The 16,357-nt window shown below is 38.7% G+C and overlaps 1 protein-coding gene across 1 annotated transcript in view; it reads right to left on the bottom strand.

The window, feature by feature from the left end:
- Positions 1-16,357, bottom strand: part of SH3RF1 (SH3 domain containing ring finger 1) — a 179,126-nt gene that overhangs the window by 37,268 nt on the left and 125,501 nt on the right. The window contains 1 exon segment of the mRNA XM_021698901.2: positions 1,822-2,124. Within this exon segment, the coding sequence (XP_021554576.1) occupies positions 1,822-2,124 (303 nt within the window).

The raw sequence follows: 16,357 nt of genomic DNA, 5'->3' as shown, positions 1-16,357 counted from the left end.
ATTTATTTTAACAAAACATCATTGTGCAAATGTTGCTAGGTCGCAAAATAAAAAACTCAGTCAAATGATTCAATTTTCTCGTAGTGAATGGCCATCATTACTAGCCACCTCTGTCAGAACCTTATTCAAAAATCTTTTGAGCCTTTCCAGAGTAACCTCACTTGGTACTTCTTACTGCAATCTATAATCCATGTCTATTTTTCACATAGGGATAATTAGTTACATGTAAAGTAACAGTTCTCCTCTTTACCCATTTTTCAAGAGATTCATTCATTCAATAAATATTTACTGAGTGTTTACTGTATGTCTGACATTTGGGATATACTGGTGAACAAAACAAAGACCTTTCCCCTCATCACACTTATGTTCTAGTGGGGTATGTCTGTGTAGCCTAGTTCCCTCATAAGATCAAAAGCTTCATTCCCCCACCACCTAAAAAACACCAACCACAATCCCGTTCAGAAAATGAATGCATTTACCTCACAACATGCCAGATGAATCTAAGGGAGCGGGGTCAAATAAATGAGGCTGAGAGAAAATAACTTTTAATAACATTGGCAAGGAATACCAAAAACTGTGTTGTAAATTTTTATTCTGTGGTCCAAAACAGGCACTTTAATTAACTGTAAACTTTCTGAGGACCAGGACTGTGTGTGTTTGTTTCTTTGTTTCTTTAAAGGAAAATAATTGATTTTTTTTTTAAACTACATCTATATTATAAAGTAGAATGTAAAATCTGCATGAATTTTAAAAACTAAATACGACACCTGAAAGAAATTTCTCCCACTGTGACAGGCTGTTTTGGACAGGGCTCTCTGACCTTTGGGTTGAGGAAAAATATGGTCATCATCTAATTGGATAATTACAGCAACCCTGTGACTAAGGCAGAGCCACTTTAGTGGGCTCATTTTGCAGTCCAGAATTGAGGCCTAACATGGGGAAGTCCTATAGCTCATTATCACAGTATACATGGTGCCTAGAAGGGTCTAACAATAAGGCACCCAATAAATGCCTGCTGACTGAATGCATGTTTCCAATCATTAACACAAGAATAATGTGCAGCTATTTCTTAAGATAGTCCAAAGCCTTGATGAACTAATGAGGTTTTTATTTTTTTATTTTTATTCTTTTAAATTTTATTATGTTATGTTAGTCACCATACAGTACATCATTAGTTTTTGATGTAGTGTTCCATGATTCACTGTTTGCGTATAACACCCAGTGCTCCATTCAGTAGGTGCCCTCTTTAATACCCATCACCAGGCTGACCCATCCCCCCACCCCCCCTCCCCTCTAGAACCCTCAGTTTGTTTCTCAGAGTCCATTCTAATTTAAATTAAATGTTTCTTCATGTCCTCTCTTTTTTTCATCTATACCTCTTACTGGGAAGCCTAAATATCAGGGTAAGTCACACAGATGCAGGCAACTGTCAACTATGAGTTTCAACCATAGCATCTTCAGTTTGGATGAAGATAAAATTTTAGTTGGCAACATCTCCCAAAGCAGCCTTGTGACAAGGTTCTGTAACACTGAGCAGTTGCTTGAAACTAAGCATTGTCTAAATCATTTTGTCATTTCCGATCCTTCCTTTGAAAATGACTGAGTAGTTTTGGGTTAGTTTTCTCTTCTCCATTTTTCTACCTACAGAATGAAGAAAGGCTTTACTTCCCAGGAAAGCTACTATTTTCCTTTTTTTTTTTTTTTGGAAAGCTATTCTCTTCTGAAGGCAAAAATAAACTGTATTTTTCAGCTAGTGAACAAACATGTTTGTGGGTAGATCGCTTTGTCCCCGAGCTCTTTTCACACCTCTATATGATTTACCTGAGAAGGGGCACTGCAGGAAAGCCCAGACAGCTCGCTGATTCGCGCAGCAGCCGTGGGGTTACTGGAGCTGATGAGGACGGGAGGACTGATCTCCATGGAGTGGCGGTTCTGGGGTGCCTGGGAAGATTTGCTGGCCATAGTGAGAGACGTGAAGGAGTGCCGCTTTTTGGTGTTCTTCTTGGTGTCAGAGTGCTTTGGGGCATTGCTGCTCTGGGCTGCTGCCAAGGTACATTCTCCAGCATCAACTCCTGGCACAGGAGGCTTATCCCATTCTATCAGCTGCTTAGCAGCCGAGTTAAACTGCAAACCAAGAAATCGACACAAGACGGTTACACAATTCTCAAGGACGCGCTGAGATTTATTTTCAACCAGCTTTTATCTAAAACTGAACATCACTGCTTTAGAGTTTGCATGTGCAAGTATGCCTTTGTTTCCACGTGAGATGTCTTTTCTCTCAATACTGGGATTTCATTATATTTGTCACCAAGAGATGTTAAATCAAGAACAAACCATTCTAATTCAAGACCAACAAGGTAAAAAAAAAAAAAAAATTTCCCCAAGAATTTTCAGAATATCTAATTTTAAAATTTGCCAGTTGTAACAAATGAAGATTCGTTTCAGCTCACTGATGAAATCTTTTTTTTTTTATTTTTTTTATTTTTTTTATTTTTTTATTTTTTTTTTTTAAAGATTTTATTTATTTATTTGAGAGAGAGAGTGAGAGAGAGAAAGAGCACAAGAGGGGGGAGCGGGAGAGGGAGAAGCAGACTCCCTGCCGAGCAGGGAGCCCGATGCGGGACTCGATCCCGGGACTCCAGGATCATGACCTGAGCCGAAGGCAGTCGCTTAACCAACTGAGCCACCCAGGCGCCCTCACTGATGAAATCTAAAGAAGAACAATTAAAAGGGTGCATTTGTCTGACTGAATACTCTGTTGCCTGATAATGGCCGGGTATTTGCTCAGAGCACAAGTGAACACTGAAGGGGCAACTTTTGGGTTTGGTAAAAATGGGCAAGACAACAAAGAATGACACCATTATATGTTAACTCATGCACTGCCACATAAATTAACCTCCTGCTTCAGTGAAGTTGGGGAGAAGTTCACAAAAAAGTTGGTAGACATTCTTGATAATCTGTTTGTCATGTCATTGCATCAGTTCTTTTCATATGTGCTGACAGTTTAAAATCATAAGGGGGTAAAACATGAAGTCCAAGTTCTATTGGCAAGCCAACTTGTCTATTTGAAAAGTTTTCTGACAATAAAGGGTCCAAGGCATCAAAAGCTGCGCACCGGGCTGGTAACACCAGCAAGAAAGGAAGGAACACAAAATTTGTTTTCCCTGAGGTATAATAAAATGTTTCCAGAGAGCTGCAATAATAACAAGCTGTACGGAACTTAACTAGATATTATAGTAAAATAGGAAATCACTGAGCAGTTAACCTCTCATAAAAAAAAAAATTAAGATGAAAAATAATAGACTTCTTAAAAAGGTAATGTAGGTAAATATTAAGGATACTAGGGATTTTCTCATCTCAGCTTTCCATGGTCAGCACTTCACAAGTGCCCTTAGATAAAATACCATCACCAAATGCTATTTTCCACCCACCTAAATGGTTAGGACCATGTCTCCTCACCCTGTGGATGAGAACGTCCTACTGGAAGAATGGAAATCCTGTCAGTCAATATTTTTTTTTTTTTTTAAGATTTTATTTATTTATTTGAGAGAGAGAGAATGAGAGACAGAGAGCATGAGAGGGAGGAGGGTCAGAGGGAGAAGCAGACTCCCTGCCGAGCAGGGAGCCCGATGCGGGACTCGATCCCGGGACTCCAGGATCATGACCTGAGCCGAAGGCAGTCGCTTAACCAACTGAGCCACCCAGGCACCCCTGTCAGTCAATATTTAACAAAGTGAACTTGCCCCGGCACAACTGGCCGCTCACAGAGCTGTACTAATTGCAGCTCAGTAGCCAGGGCTTCTATAGATGATTGCAAATTGATTAACAATTTGTTCCTGTGGCTCCCCAGGGCCTTGAATTCATCTGGCCTGTCTGATCTACAATTAGTAGGATACATCTTTTTCAAACATGAGCATGCATCTCCTTCAGACTTCAAGGATTTTTTTCCACATGATAAACTTTCAAGAATAATAGGCAATCATGCTACCATTAACACCTATCAATGTCTGAAGTATCAATGGCAGGAGAAAGAGGACTGTAAGGACTCTGTGTTATGTGTTTAGGAATGAAGAAATGAGGTACTTTTATTAAAGGGTGGCCTTATTATAACATTAGAATGGCATCTGACCAAGAGACCCAGAATTTACAAATCCTACCTTGGTCTAGCCATCTCACCCTCTGGTGGTCCCCAAGAAAACCAGATGCCCAAAGGAAGAAATGTAATGTTTTATTACTACGGTGAGAGTGGCCCAAACTTCAGCAATGCCAGAAGAAAAGGAGTCAGAAAATGCCTTCTAATATAAGCTCATTCAGATCCCAAGGCACAAGTCCTCAAAGCATGACTTAATCTATACGCTGGAATCTGACCAGTTAACTAAGACCTCATGTTGCGTTGAGTAAGAAATAGAGAAGGAGCTGAGAAGACGTCCTCCTCATTAAGGCCAAAAATAGGAATTGAAAAAACTATCACATCTACTTGATATCTTAAATTATTCCTGGGATCAAATCATAGGTTCCATTAGTCATGTCTGGTTTGAAACAGTCTGAAATATTACCATAGTCTGTGCTCTGGAATAAACATAAGAAATAAAGTATTGTTCCCTATATTTCCTGCTGTTTTTCTCATTATAAAAATACTGGGTGCTTCCCTCATATCTTTTTCTGTATCACATATTTTCCATTAAAATAAATACACATTGATCACATGTTACATGCTGGATAATGTGCTGGGTGCTAGAGATCTAAAAACAGACATATAAATAACACATGCAGTCTGTATTTTCCTGTCTTGCTTCTTTCATTCAACAATATACTTTTTGAGATTTATCCATCTGGCTCTATGATTCAGTCTTTTTTTTTAAGTGCTATGCAATATTCCATTGTGCAGATACACTACAATTTACTTATGCATTCTATTGCTGATTTATATTTGGGGTCCCCTTCTTTCCCCTTCTCTCTCCTCTCCTTCCCTTCTCCTTCTGTCCTATACATTTTGGCTATTAAGAGCAATGCTGCCGGGATGCGTGGGTGGCTCAGTCAGTTAAGCATCTGCCTTTAGCTCACGTCATGATCTTGGGGTCCTGGGATCGAGCCCCACACTGGGCTCTCCACTCAGTGGCAAGTCTAGTTCTCCCTCTCCTTCTGTGATCTCTCTCGCTTGCTCTCAAAAAATAAATAATAAGATCTTTTTTTAAAAAAAAAGGGGGGGTGTCTAGGTGGCTCAGTCGGTTAAGCGTCTGCCTTCAGCTCAGGTCATGATGCCAGGGTCCTGGGACTGAGCCCCACATTGGGCTCCCTGCTCAGAGGAGAGTCTGCTTCTCCCTCTCCCTCTGCCCCTCCTCATGCTTGTGCTCTCTCTCTCTAATTAATAATAACAATGATAAAAATCTTAAAAAAAAAAAAAAAGAACAATGCTGCCATGAATAATCTTGTATTTTTTGGTGGACATAGCACTCATCTGGATACTGGATATATGCCTAGGAGTGGAAGTGCTGAACTGCTGGGCCACACAGTTGGCATGTTTAGAAAAATAAATCTACACGCAGAAGTACGTGCATACAGGCAGACACATCATGGTATGGTGGGAACCAGTGAACGGCAGACCAAAGAAAACAGTTCTGGTCCTCATCCATAAAACGAGGAAGCGGGAGCCAATGATCTTTTTTGTCTCTTTTAGCTCTCCACATGTGTAATGCATTATCTCACTTTAAACAGATATAATTCACTTTTCTATTTCACATCTTTCATTTCTATTCCTCTAAATCACCTATTATATTTTTCCCGCATTTCATTTTTACACACGGGCAGTCATATTTGTTAGCAGAATGCTGCCATAATTTAAAATTACTTTGGACTTCTGAAGCAGCAGAGGTTAGTACTAAAAAATGCTATTTGCTGCCTTTATAAGTCCCAAAGAAAATCACAAAGTCAAGACTATTTGGCAGAGGCACTGAGTAAATTGGGCAGAAACTTAAAGAGACTTTTATTGTAAGTGTAACTTAACCTTCAGTAACAACAGGAAAGCAAGGATCTGATGGCTTTTAATGGAATTTTGATAACATTCATTTATAAATGTTTGTTTGAGCTCACTAGTGTAGGCTTTCTGTGACATTTATCTAACCATGACCTTTAAGTTAGAAGTGCACTTTTATCACCTGCAAAATAAATTTGTATCCTAATATACCTTCTTCCAAGCACTTGGTAAGGAATATCTGATGAGACCTAGGTTACCTACAAGGTAAAATTCAGTACACTGGAGCTCAAGCAGGGACAAATGGGATTTGGTAATCTCTTAAAACCGTAATATCTGTTTTTGGGAAACTCTAAAATTTAGATGGAGTATTATCAGAAGTATAAATAAGTATGAGAAAGGAAATACTGACAAAATATTGATAATAAAAATAATAACAAGGCAGCTGAACAAATATCAAAATAATCTGTGTGTGTGCATAGCTGTGTTCTTTGCTAAGGAGAATATGACCTTTTTAAAAGATGGAACTTACATTTTTTAAAGAGAAAAAAATTTTTAATGAAAACTTAGTTCAATAGTCACTATTTGATAGGAAGCTTTACAGATGAATCAGTCCAGTTTTTTAGCACCAGAGAATATAAACAGTAGGTCTGAGGAAGGAGCCTATTCTAATTCACAATCCACTAAGCTGTCCCTTGAACGTAGTAGGTTTTTTAAGAAAGGCAAAGAAACTTTTAAAAACATGGTATAAAAGTAACGTATGTTCATTATTTCTACAAAGGAAATAGTACAGAATAATATGAAGTAAAAAAGTGAAAAGCCTCAGCCAGTTTCCCACATCTGTCTCCCCTCAACTCATTTCCCAGATGTATCCAAGCTTAACAGTTTAGAACATATCCTTCCATATATTTTCTTTTTTTTTTTTTAAAGATTTTATTTATTTGAGAGAGAGAATGAGATAGAGAGAGAGAGCATGAGAAGGGGGAAGGTCAGAGGGAGAAGCAGACTCCCTGCTGAGCAGGGAGCCCAATGCAGGACTCGATCCCAGGACTCCAGGATCATGACATGAGCCGAACGAAGGCAGTGGCTTAACCAACTGAGCCACCCAGGTGCCCTCCTTCCATATATTTTCTATGCAGACACTGTTAAATGTGCATCTATTTTATTAATTTTTAACACAAATGAAACCAAGTAGTATATACTACTCTCTTGTATAATAGCATCTCATGAACATATTTCTGTATCAATAGAGACAGATGGATAGCATGGTATTTCATTATATAGAGACATCTTCATTTAATGTATCTTGGCATGCTTGTGCAGGCATATCCACAGGTGAACTCCTAAAAGTGAACTTGTTAGATCAAAGTATAGGCTTAAAACACTTTTGAAGGATATTGCTGAATTGTGCTCCAAAAAGGTGTCAATTTTCATCATCTCCAACATTGTATTTTTTTACTGCAATATATTGGACATATAACGTTGTGTAAATTGAAGGTGTACCTCCAACAGTCTATTAAAAAGTCTCTTTCCCCACATCGTTAACAGTATTAGGTATTATCAATCATTTAAAAAATATTAGTTGGAGAGGGAACAAACTATATTATACTACAGTTTTAATTTGTATTTCTCTATTTGTTAATGAGATTAAACATCTATTTTTTTTCTCTCTAGGACTTGCTTATTACCATACTTTAGCCACTTTTCTGTTGGGTTGCTAGTATTTTTCTTATAGATCTATAACTCTTCTTCATATGTTATATAAACCATTCTTTAATATAATATGTGTGTATGTATATATATACATATATATCCATCAAATTAGAAATATTGTTCCAATTTGTTAACTTGATATGTTTGTTATACGTACCTTTTTATTTTATGTGCAAAATTTATCAATCTTTCCCATTATGTCATCTCAATTTACCATGCTTTATTTAATTTTTAAAAGATTTTATGTTTTTAGATATTTTATTTATTTTTTTGAGAAAGAGAGAGTGGGGGCGCACATGTGAGTGGGAGGTTGGGGGGCAGAGGGAGAGAGAGAATCCCAAGCAGGCTTCACAACCAGCATGGAGCCCAATGAAGGGTTTGATCTTACAACCTGAGGTCATGACCTGAGCCAAAATCAAGAGTCAGACACTTAACCGAATGAGCCACCCAGGTGCCCCTGAAGATTTTATTTTTAAGTAATCTCTGAACCCAATATGGGGCTCAGACTCACAACCCTGAGATTAAGAATCAGATGTTCCACTGACTGGCCAGCCAGACGCCCCTCTATTTACTATGCTTTAAAATTGTATCCCATTATTTTAGAAAAGAAAATCATTTTTTTCCTAGTATTTTTATGGCTCCTTCTTTCCTTCCTTTTCTTCTTTCTTTCTTTTTACATCTCAGTCTTCAAACCATGTGTACATTTACGTAAAGAGTAAGGTGAGGATAGCACCATGTTTTTTCCACATGGCTCAGGAGCTGACCCATCCCTGTTACCTAACAGTACACTTTTTCCTCACTGGTTTGAAATGTACCTTCATAAAGCCATGTTTTAAAAAGATACTTTAGTGTTCTGCATTGTTAGGTCCAGTGTTCCTTCCCCAGAGAGTTAGACACTTTAAATAATACCAGTGAACAAATGCTACAGGATCTAAATTCATGCCATTTACCTCCTCTTAGCAGAAACAAAAATATTTTGCCTCACATTATACTCCTTTGCAAAATGTTTTTACATAATGGTAATGAGGAATTTGTATTTCCATTAGTCTTTTATTCTTCCCTGCATTTAGGTAACAAGATATTTGGTTTTGGATGATCCAAATACAAAAGCAAGCTCAGTCTTCACTTATAATAGAAGACTCCCCCACAAAAAAGGAATAATTAGAAAGACTGAAGGGATTACTAAGGAGTCTTTTTAAATTGATCTCAAAGCCTCCCTCAGCCAACAGCTCCTTTTAGGACTCTGTAAATATTTGTTGAAAGAATAAAAATGTCACTCTCTTAGAACTATCAAGCTCTCTACACCAGCACTGTCCAACTGAAGTATAATATGAGCCACGTGTATAATTTTAAAATTTTCATAGCCACATTTGAAAAGATAACAGGTAAAATTATTTTAATAATATATCCTTTTTAATCCAATTTATCCAAGATATTATCACTCAACATGTAATCAACATAAAAAAATTACTAAAATAGGGGTGCCTGGGTGGCTCAGTCAGCTGAGCCTCTGACTTGATTTCAGCTCAAGTCATGATCTCAGGGTCATGGGATAGAGCCCCATGCCGGGATCTGCGCTTAGCAGAGTCTGCTTGTCCCTTTCCCTCTGCTTCTCCTCGCTCTCTTGTACACACGCACTCTCTCTAAAATAAATACTTAAAAAATAAATAAAATAAAAATTTTAAGAATAAAAAAAATTATTGAAATAATTACATTTTAAAAAAAATCCAGTGTGTATACTTATAGCACATCCCAATGTGGATGGACACATTTCAAGTGCTCAGTAGCTATGCGTACATAATAGCACAGCTCTAGACTCTCAGGGATTTCTGAGGGGAGAGGAACTGCACCCAAGGTGGCTGTCTCTTGAGGCTCATTAAGCACAATGAATTTGCTGAACTGAGAAAGGAGGACTGAAACTTCTCCCCTGACCTCCCTTGGCCCACATTCCTGAAGCCTCCTGGGCCCTGAAACAGTTCGCTAGTAACACGTGTTACTCCTTTACGCAGCAGGGCAGTGAGGAACACAGACTCAATACAACCTTTATGATGTCCTACGAAGGGAAAAGGATTTTCAAAGTAACTGCCCCACTGCACTAGGTTAGGAAGGTGAGATATCAGCTACTTAGTTCCTTGCTTATTTTCATCATCTTCACCTCTGCTGGCCCCAACTGTTAAAAAATAAATAAACTAGAATTTTCTTTTTCAGGTTTCTGATTCTGAAATATAAAGGACAAATGGAGTGTTTACTTCATTGAAAGCCTAACAACAATTTTAGCTTAGTGAGCTGAATAAGGATCATTCCAGAAAACCATAGGAAAAGCTGGGAATGTAAAGTTGAAAGGTCTGGGTTGGAGTCAGGTCTCTCCTCACTGGCCAAGTAACCTTGGGTAGACCATTTAAATTCTATGGCTTCAGTTTCCTTAGCTGTATAAAACGGGGAAGGTGAAATCAGTCTGCATACCCCCAGTAAAAATGAGTACAGGTTAAGTGCTCTGTAACATGTAAAGCTCAGGTTATTCTCACTATTCACGGAGCGATCCCAGCTGATCCTTCACTTGCTCTGTTGCCCTGGGCAAGTCACTTTATCTTGTGTGTGTCTCCTATGTGCTATATTTAACATGAAGTTGGACTTAACGATCTGTAAAGTTTTATTCCTATATAAAGTACTGATACCTTTTCTCAACCCAAAACAAAAATACCCCATTCAAAATACTCAGAGGCAGAGACCTCTTTGTCAAGCTAGAGCCCTCAGATCCACGGTAACCACAATCAAACCTAATGGAGCTCGTTCAGTTTTGTTTTGTTTTGTTTTGTTTTTTTGAGTGACTATAATAAGCCTGGCACAGTACTGTTTAGGGGAAAGGGGGACACACAGACACGCCCCCTCTGACTTGTGAGAAAAGAGACCTTGGAAATAGCATGATGGATTTCTAATATTAAGAGTAGGAGGTGCAAAATTCACATGTCAACAGAGCTAGGGCAGGTGAGGTCAATGAGTGAAGGCCAGACAGAGACCAATAGGAAACAGTGGACTCTATGGTGCCCTGGGGAGTGTGGGTCCTCTCTCAAGAGGCAGCCGCTTGCTGGTGTCAGCTGATTTTTTTTTTTTTTTTTTTTAAGGAAAGCTAGAAATTTAGGCCTATGTAAAATCTCCTGATTTTTGTATCTTAAGAATTAAAACAAACCCACTCTGCAAGCCAAGCATGAAAGTCCTGTGGGGTCACACTAGTTGGCATTCTCTGACCTAGGGAAGAAGAAGTATGGAAGATACCAAAGGTAGGAGGAAAAGCAAAAGGCTCTCAGCATTTCAGGCTACAGAAGGACCTTGCAAAGTTTCCCAGACAAACCAACCAACCAACCAACCAACCAATATCCCAGAAATGAAAAAGGCAAGGAGTTTCAGGAAGATTAAGAATGGTGGTTGTGATGGTTAATACCATGCGGGGCGGGGCGGGGGAAGAAAAGAAAAAATAGTGGTAGATGTCACTGGAAGGATAAAACAACAAATTAGAGCTAAGAAAAGGCAGTTAGTTGGCAGCTGGGAGGGCAGTTTCAGGGACTGAAGTAGCCAAAGGCTAATTGCAGGTGATCAGAAAACAGGCACTGAGCAGGTGTAAGTGATTCTTGGGAGAATTTTGGCAGGGAAAGGAAGGAAAGAGGTAGAACCATAACTTGAAGGGAATGCAGTCAAAGAAAAGAGTTTTGAGGTGAGCAAAAAGCTGCTCATTTTCCTACATTAAGGGGGAGACAGAGGGGAAAGCAAATAACTAAAATGCAAAACAGAAAAAATGTACACAATGTGACCAAGTTCCTGGAGAATGAAAGGCCTGGGAGGAGGAGAGAGAAACTGCCAAGGAAGAGAAACACTTCATCCACCAAGATGGGGGGGGCGGGGGGGGAGGAATGTGAGTGGCACATATGCAGAAGGATTTAGAGAGAGAGGAAAGCTCTACCCTGAAGGTTAACGCTAAAGAGGCAGTCATACCTGTTATTTCTGAAGCAACAGATCTATAATCTTATCATGAGGCCAAGGAGAGAGACCAATGGATAATTTAAAAGTTGGGCTCAGTTCAGTTCTCTGTGCTTATGACTTTAACAATACACTAGGTTTGTGTGTGTCTCTATTTGGTATTTGTTTACCAAAAGCACACCACAAATAAGAAATGTCTATAAACCAAAAAGATACAATCCAATGACACATTTCATTTTCAAGGACCTCATTACCAGATGTTGTAATACTACATCTGGAATATGTATCAGGAGGTTAAGAATATGCAATTGTCATTAATTTCTAAGTAAAAATCTGTCAGTGTCAAATGACACATGGACAGAAATTCCACAGTGATACGTAATCAGTTAATAAACCAGTGAACAAATATTTCTCCTGCCTATACCTGAAGAGAGTGTGTGTGTGCGTGTGTGTGAATGTGTGAAGCAGTGGGAGGTGAGAAGGGGTAGGGAGGAAGGCTAATCACCAAGAAGGAATCTTACACAGAAAAATACCGAGAATATTGACCATCATGACTCTGCACTTTTGTTTAAGATCTTCCTTCTCCTCAGCATATAGAGAAATTTTTGCTTCACACATGTGAAGCCTAATAGGTACATTGCCGCTAAACACTGTTTTTTTTAAAGATTTTATTTATTTATTCATGAGAGACAGAGAAAGAAAGAGAGAGAGAGAGAGAAGCAGACTCCCCGCGGAGCAGGGAGCCCGATGCAGGACTCAATCCCAGGACCCCGAGATCATGACCTGAGCCAAAGGCAGACGCTTAACCGACTGAGCCACACAGGCGTCCATTAAACACTATTTTAAAAGGAATACTGTTTTACAACACCTAGAAAAAATTTTCCAGAAATACATTCGATTTCATTCTAGAGAAGCTTGTTCCCAGTGGTTTAATAATCAGGATGCTTCTGTTCATGCCACTTACACAACACACACGCACACAAATGTGCAGAAGAATATAGAACATCCATTCAATCTTCTTCAGGATACAAGAAAGGACTTAACCCTTGGTTAATTAAAATCAATCTATTTTGCTTCTTAAAGCCTTAGTGACTTCCAAATTTAGGATGTGTACAGTAATACAGTAAAACTTTAATAAATAATAATCACATTTAAAAGGCCTTAAAGTATGATGGTTTTAATTAACTTGTGGTTTTTCTTTTAAAAAAGGCAACCTCAGGTATTTGAAACTGTTGAATAATGAGTCATTTCTGAAAATTAACCTTTTAGGTGTTGGAATTTGAAAAGCCATCATTATTCTTGATGAAAAATCAAAATGTCCTAAATACTTTTTAAGCAAAGCTTGCTAGTAACAGTGGTTCTGTACCAGTATTAGGAACACTAGTATTACAGGTGCTGGAAGGCTAGTGCAGGGCAGAAGTGTGGGGCAGCAATGGACAGCAGAATAGAGACCACAATTCACTTCTCAATTACGGGCTGTGTGTCCCTAAACAAGACACTTTAGTTTAAAAGAGGGGGAAAAATTAACTATATTATGATTTTAGCTATCAGAATGTTTATTATGTAGTCAAAAAACCTGATGATTAGTAGTACTATAAGAATGTAGAGAATGGCAAAATCATGTGTGTAGTATCATTAAAGCATAAGGGGAAAAAATGGAAAGGTATATCAAAATTATATGTGAAGGGACTAAGAGTTATTTGTTTCCAACTTTTCCACAAAGTGATTATATTACTGAAATAAAATCATTAAAAATATTCTTTATGTAAGATGTGGCTCCCAAGGACACAGGAAAACATTAAATCATCTACACATGTAATTATACTCTTAGCATGTGCCATATCTATAATGGTACGAACTGAGTATCATAGAAGTTCGAAACAAGGAGGCTGTTGTGTTCTGTTCTATTTCTGCAGAGGAGAATTAGAAAAGAAGGACTTCAAGAGAAATGACAGTATTCATCTGGACCTTGAAGAAAGGGTCAACTTTCTACAGATAGTTGGACAAAGAAATATCCCAGATGAGCTGTGAAGCAGCAATTCTAAGGCATGCTTTCCAGGAACAATCAGTAGATCAACTTAGTGAGGGCCCTGTGTATGTCTAGGGGGATGTGGCCAGCCTAATAATTTAAGGGTCCCATGCAGAATCATTGTGGATGTTAGACATGAGTTGGTCATCCTCAGCCTCTGATGAAGGCACTACAGGAGACCTGTATTTTTATGTTCTTTAAAGCTACTCAGAGTACTGGAAACCGTCCATTTATGCACTGAGAATTCAATAAACATTAACCGATCTTCAGAATCTCAGCTCCCTGAGTGTTTTCCTGATAGAAAACAAAAAGGAAACTCTTAAATTAGAAAGAGGCTGCTGAATAATAGATGGAGCATAAACTGTCTTAAATATTAAGTTCTTTATCTAATTTAAAGGCCTCTTTGTCAGACTGAGTCTAGTTAAGTTGCCTCTAGCCATCTATATTAAGCAGTTCTTCTTGGACTCCAGAGGAGACCCTCTTTTGCCTTTAGAAATTCAGAAACCAGTGCTCATTTTTCCCTCTATCATTGTGGCAGAACAAAAGGCAACAATTATTTTTGTTTTTGTTTTTTTCCTAGACAACAATTATTGTATCAAGCTGATAAGAAAACATGCACAATGAGACAGAGCCCACAGTGCTAAAAAAAAAAAAAAGGTATTACTGCAATGTGTTCTGTTATCAGAATTAAAAATTAAAAGTGTGGGGGCGCCTGGGTGGCTCAGTCGTTAAGCGTCTGCCTTCAGCTCAGGTCATGATCCCAGGCTCCTGGGATCGAGCCCCGCATTGGGCTCCCTGCTCGGCGGGAAGCCTGCTTCTCCCTCTCCCACTCCCCCTGCTTGTGTTCCCTCTCTCGCTGTCTCTCTCTCTGTCAAATAAATAAATAAAATCTTAAAAAAAAAAAATTTTTAAGTGTGAAGGAAACATCAAAACGAAGCAGGTATTGCTAGGAGAGCTATTTAAAATGGAGCCAGGATGCCATTAAGGAAGCAAGGCTTATGCATATCCCCACCTGAAAAAAAAGATGAACTTTAAAATATAGGTCACTGCCAAACCATAAGCATCCTGGAGCATCAGCTGCAACTCTGCCGTTTCAAAAGAAATGAACTTTTTTCTTTTAGACCTTTTGCTTAGTGATAGCCTTTAGCAACTAATCATATAGAGATAAGAATAGCTTCAGTTTTTCAGCATCAATTATAATTCTTGACAATTTTTGTGGCTCTATTGGAAATCCTCACTTTGCCTAAACCCTCTTCTTTTCTCCCCACTTCAAAATACATTTTCAATGCCCTACAAGAGTCCACTGTGCTGTCATCTCCTCAGTGTTTTCGGGTTGCAGTAATAGTCCTCTTGGTTCAGAACCTCCCAACTCAGTTGAGGTTCAGGCTCTATTTGGGTGTCCTATGTTGCCAGCCTTTGTAAGATTTCCTGTTTTGTCTCTGGTGAGCACACAGTCTGTTAAAATGGGTAGCTCAGTCTCTTTCTGGAACTCTTGCTGGTTTTATATATAAAAACTATGGAACTTTGTCCTGCAAATGTTTGTCATGCTGACTGGCTATTTACTCAGGATAACTTACAATTGAACTGGCCTACTGGGGCTCTTCTGAAATTCCTAAATTGGTTTATCTGTGCAGCCAACTGAAAGAGGTTTAAGATAAAACAGCCTAAGTGGGAAGCTTATTTTCATTGATATTTCAAGGCCTCTAAATGCATAATTACTTCCAAAACTGCTTCCTTGCAGAATCCTAACTTGAAATTAACCAAGGCTAATTCTGAGCTGTCTCAGAGACTTTCTAAACTGGAGGAGTCTTCCAAAGGCTCATCTGTCGTCTCTGCTTGTATTCCCTCTGTTGCTCTTCCTGCTTGCCCACCACCTCTCTATCCTTCACTAGCTGAACTTCCTTGCAATAATGACTCAGATCCTGAGCCACCAGCTTTTGCCACTCCCTTTAAGGTTAAACCTAATGAAGGTGGTTCAGGGACCCCCCATCTGTGACTCTACTCCTTGGACAAAACCAGAACTCCGACCTATTACTAAAGAGTTCCCGGATCCTAAATATAATCCTATAAGCTTTGCGAAGGAATTTAACCTAGCGATGCAAACTTAACAGCTAGGTTACTCCAGTCTTTACCAACTGATTCACATGCTCATTGGTGAAGGAAGAGCTAAAGAATGGATGGACATAGTAAATTAGAAAAATCCTCTTGAGAATTTCAGTAAGTGGAGAGCAAGTGACCAATCGAATGTTTTCAAACTAGTAAAAAAACTTTATAATGAGATTCCTAAACTTTTTCCTAAAACTATTGATTGGAAAAAGATTCAACAATGTACTCAAAACCTAATGAAGATGTTTATGATTACTCTCCCTGAAAGAATCTAAAAACAATATTCTTGTCTAGATTCAATTAATTATGAAATGTCCACCCTTTTTAACTCAACCTTCCTGAACAGGTTCAATGAAGAACTAACTAAGCACACTTGTTTAACCTAAGCAGCTTAACTGAGCCACTATGGCTCCTCACAGGCTAGTCAACCTGCCTGAACAATTAGCCAGATGATCCAAAGAAAAAAGCCACCCAAGTTTTAAGTACCCAGATTCAAGCCACCCAAATAGTGATCTTACAAACACAACACTTAACAACCAAACTTGCCTTCCAAAATCTACCAGGCA

The sequence above is a fragment of the Neomonachus schauinslandi genome, chromosome 2 (assembly GCF_002201575.2).
Source record: "Neomonachus schauinslandi chromosome 2, ASM220157v2, whole genome shotgun sequence".
NCBI lineage: Eukaryota > Metazoa > Chordata > Mammalia > Carnivora > Phocidae > Neomonachus > Neomonachus schauinslandi.
This window is presented reverse-complemented; position numbering and strand designations above follow the sequence as displayed.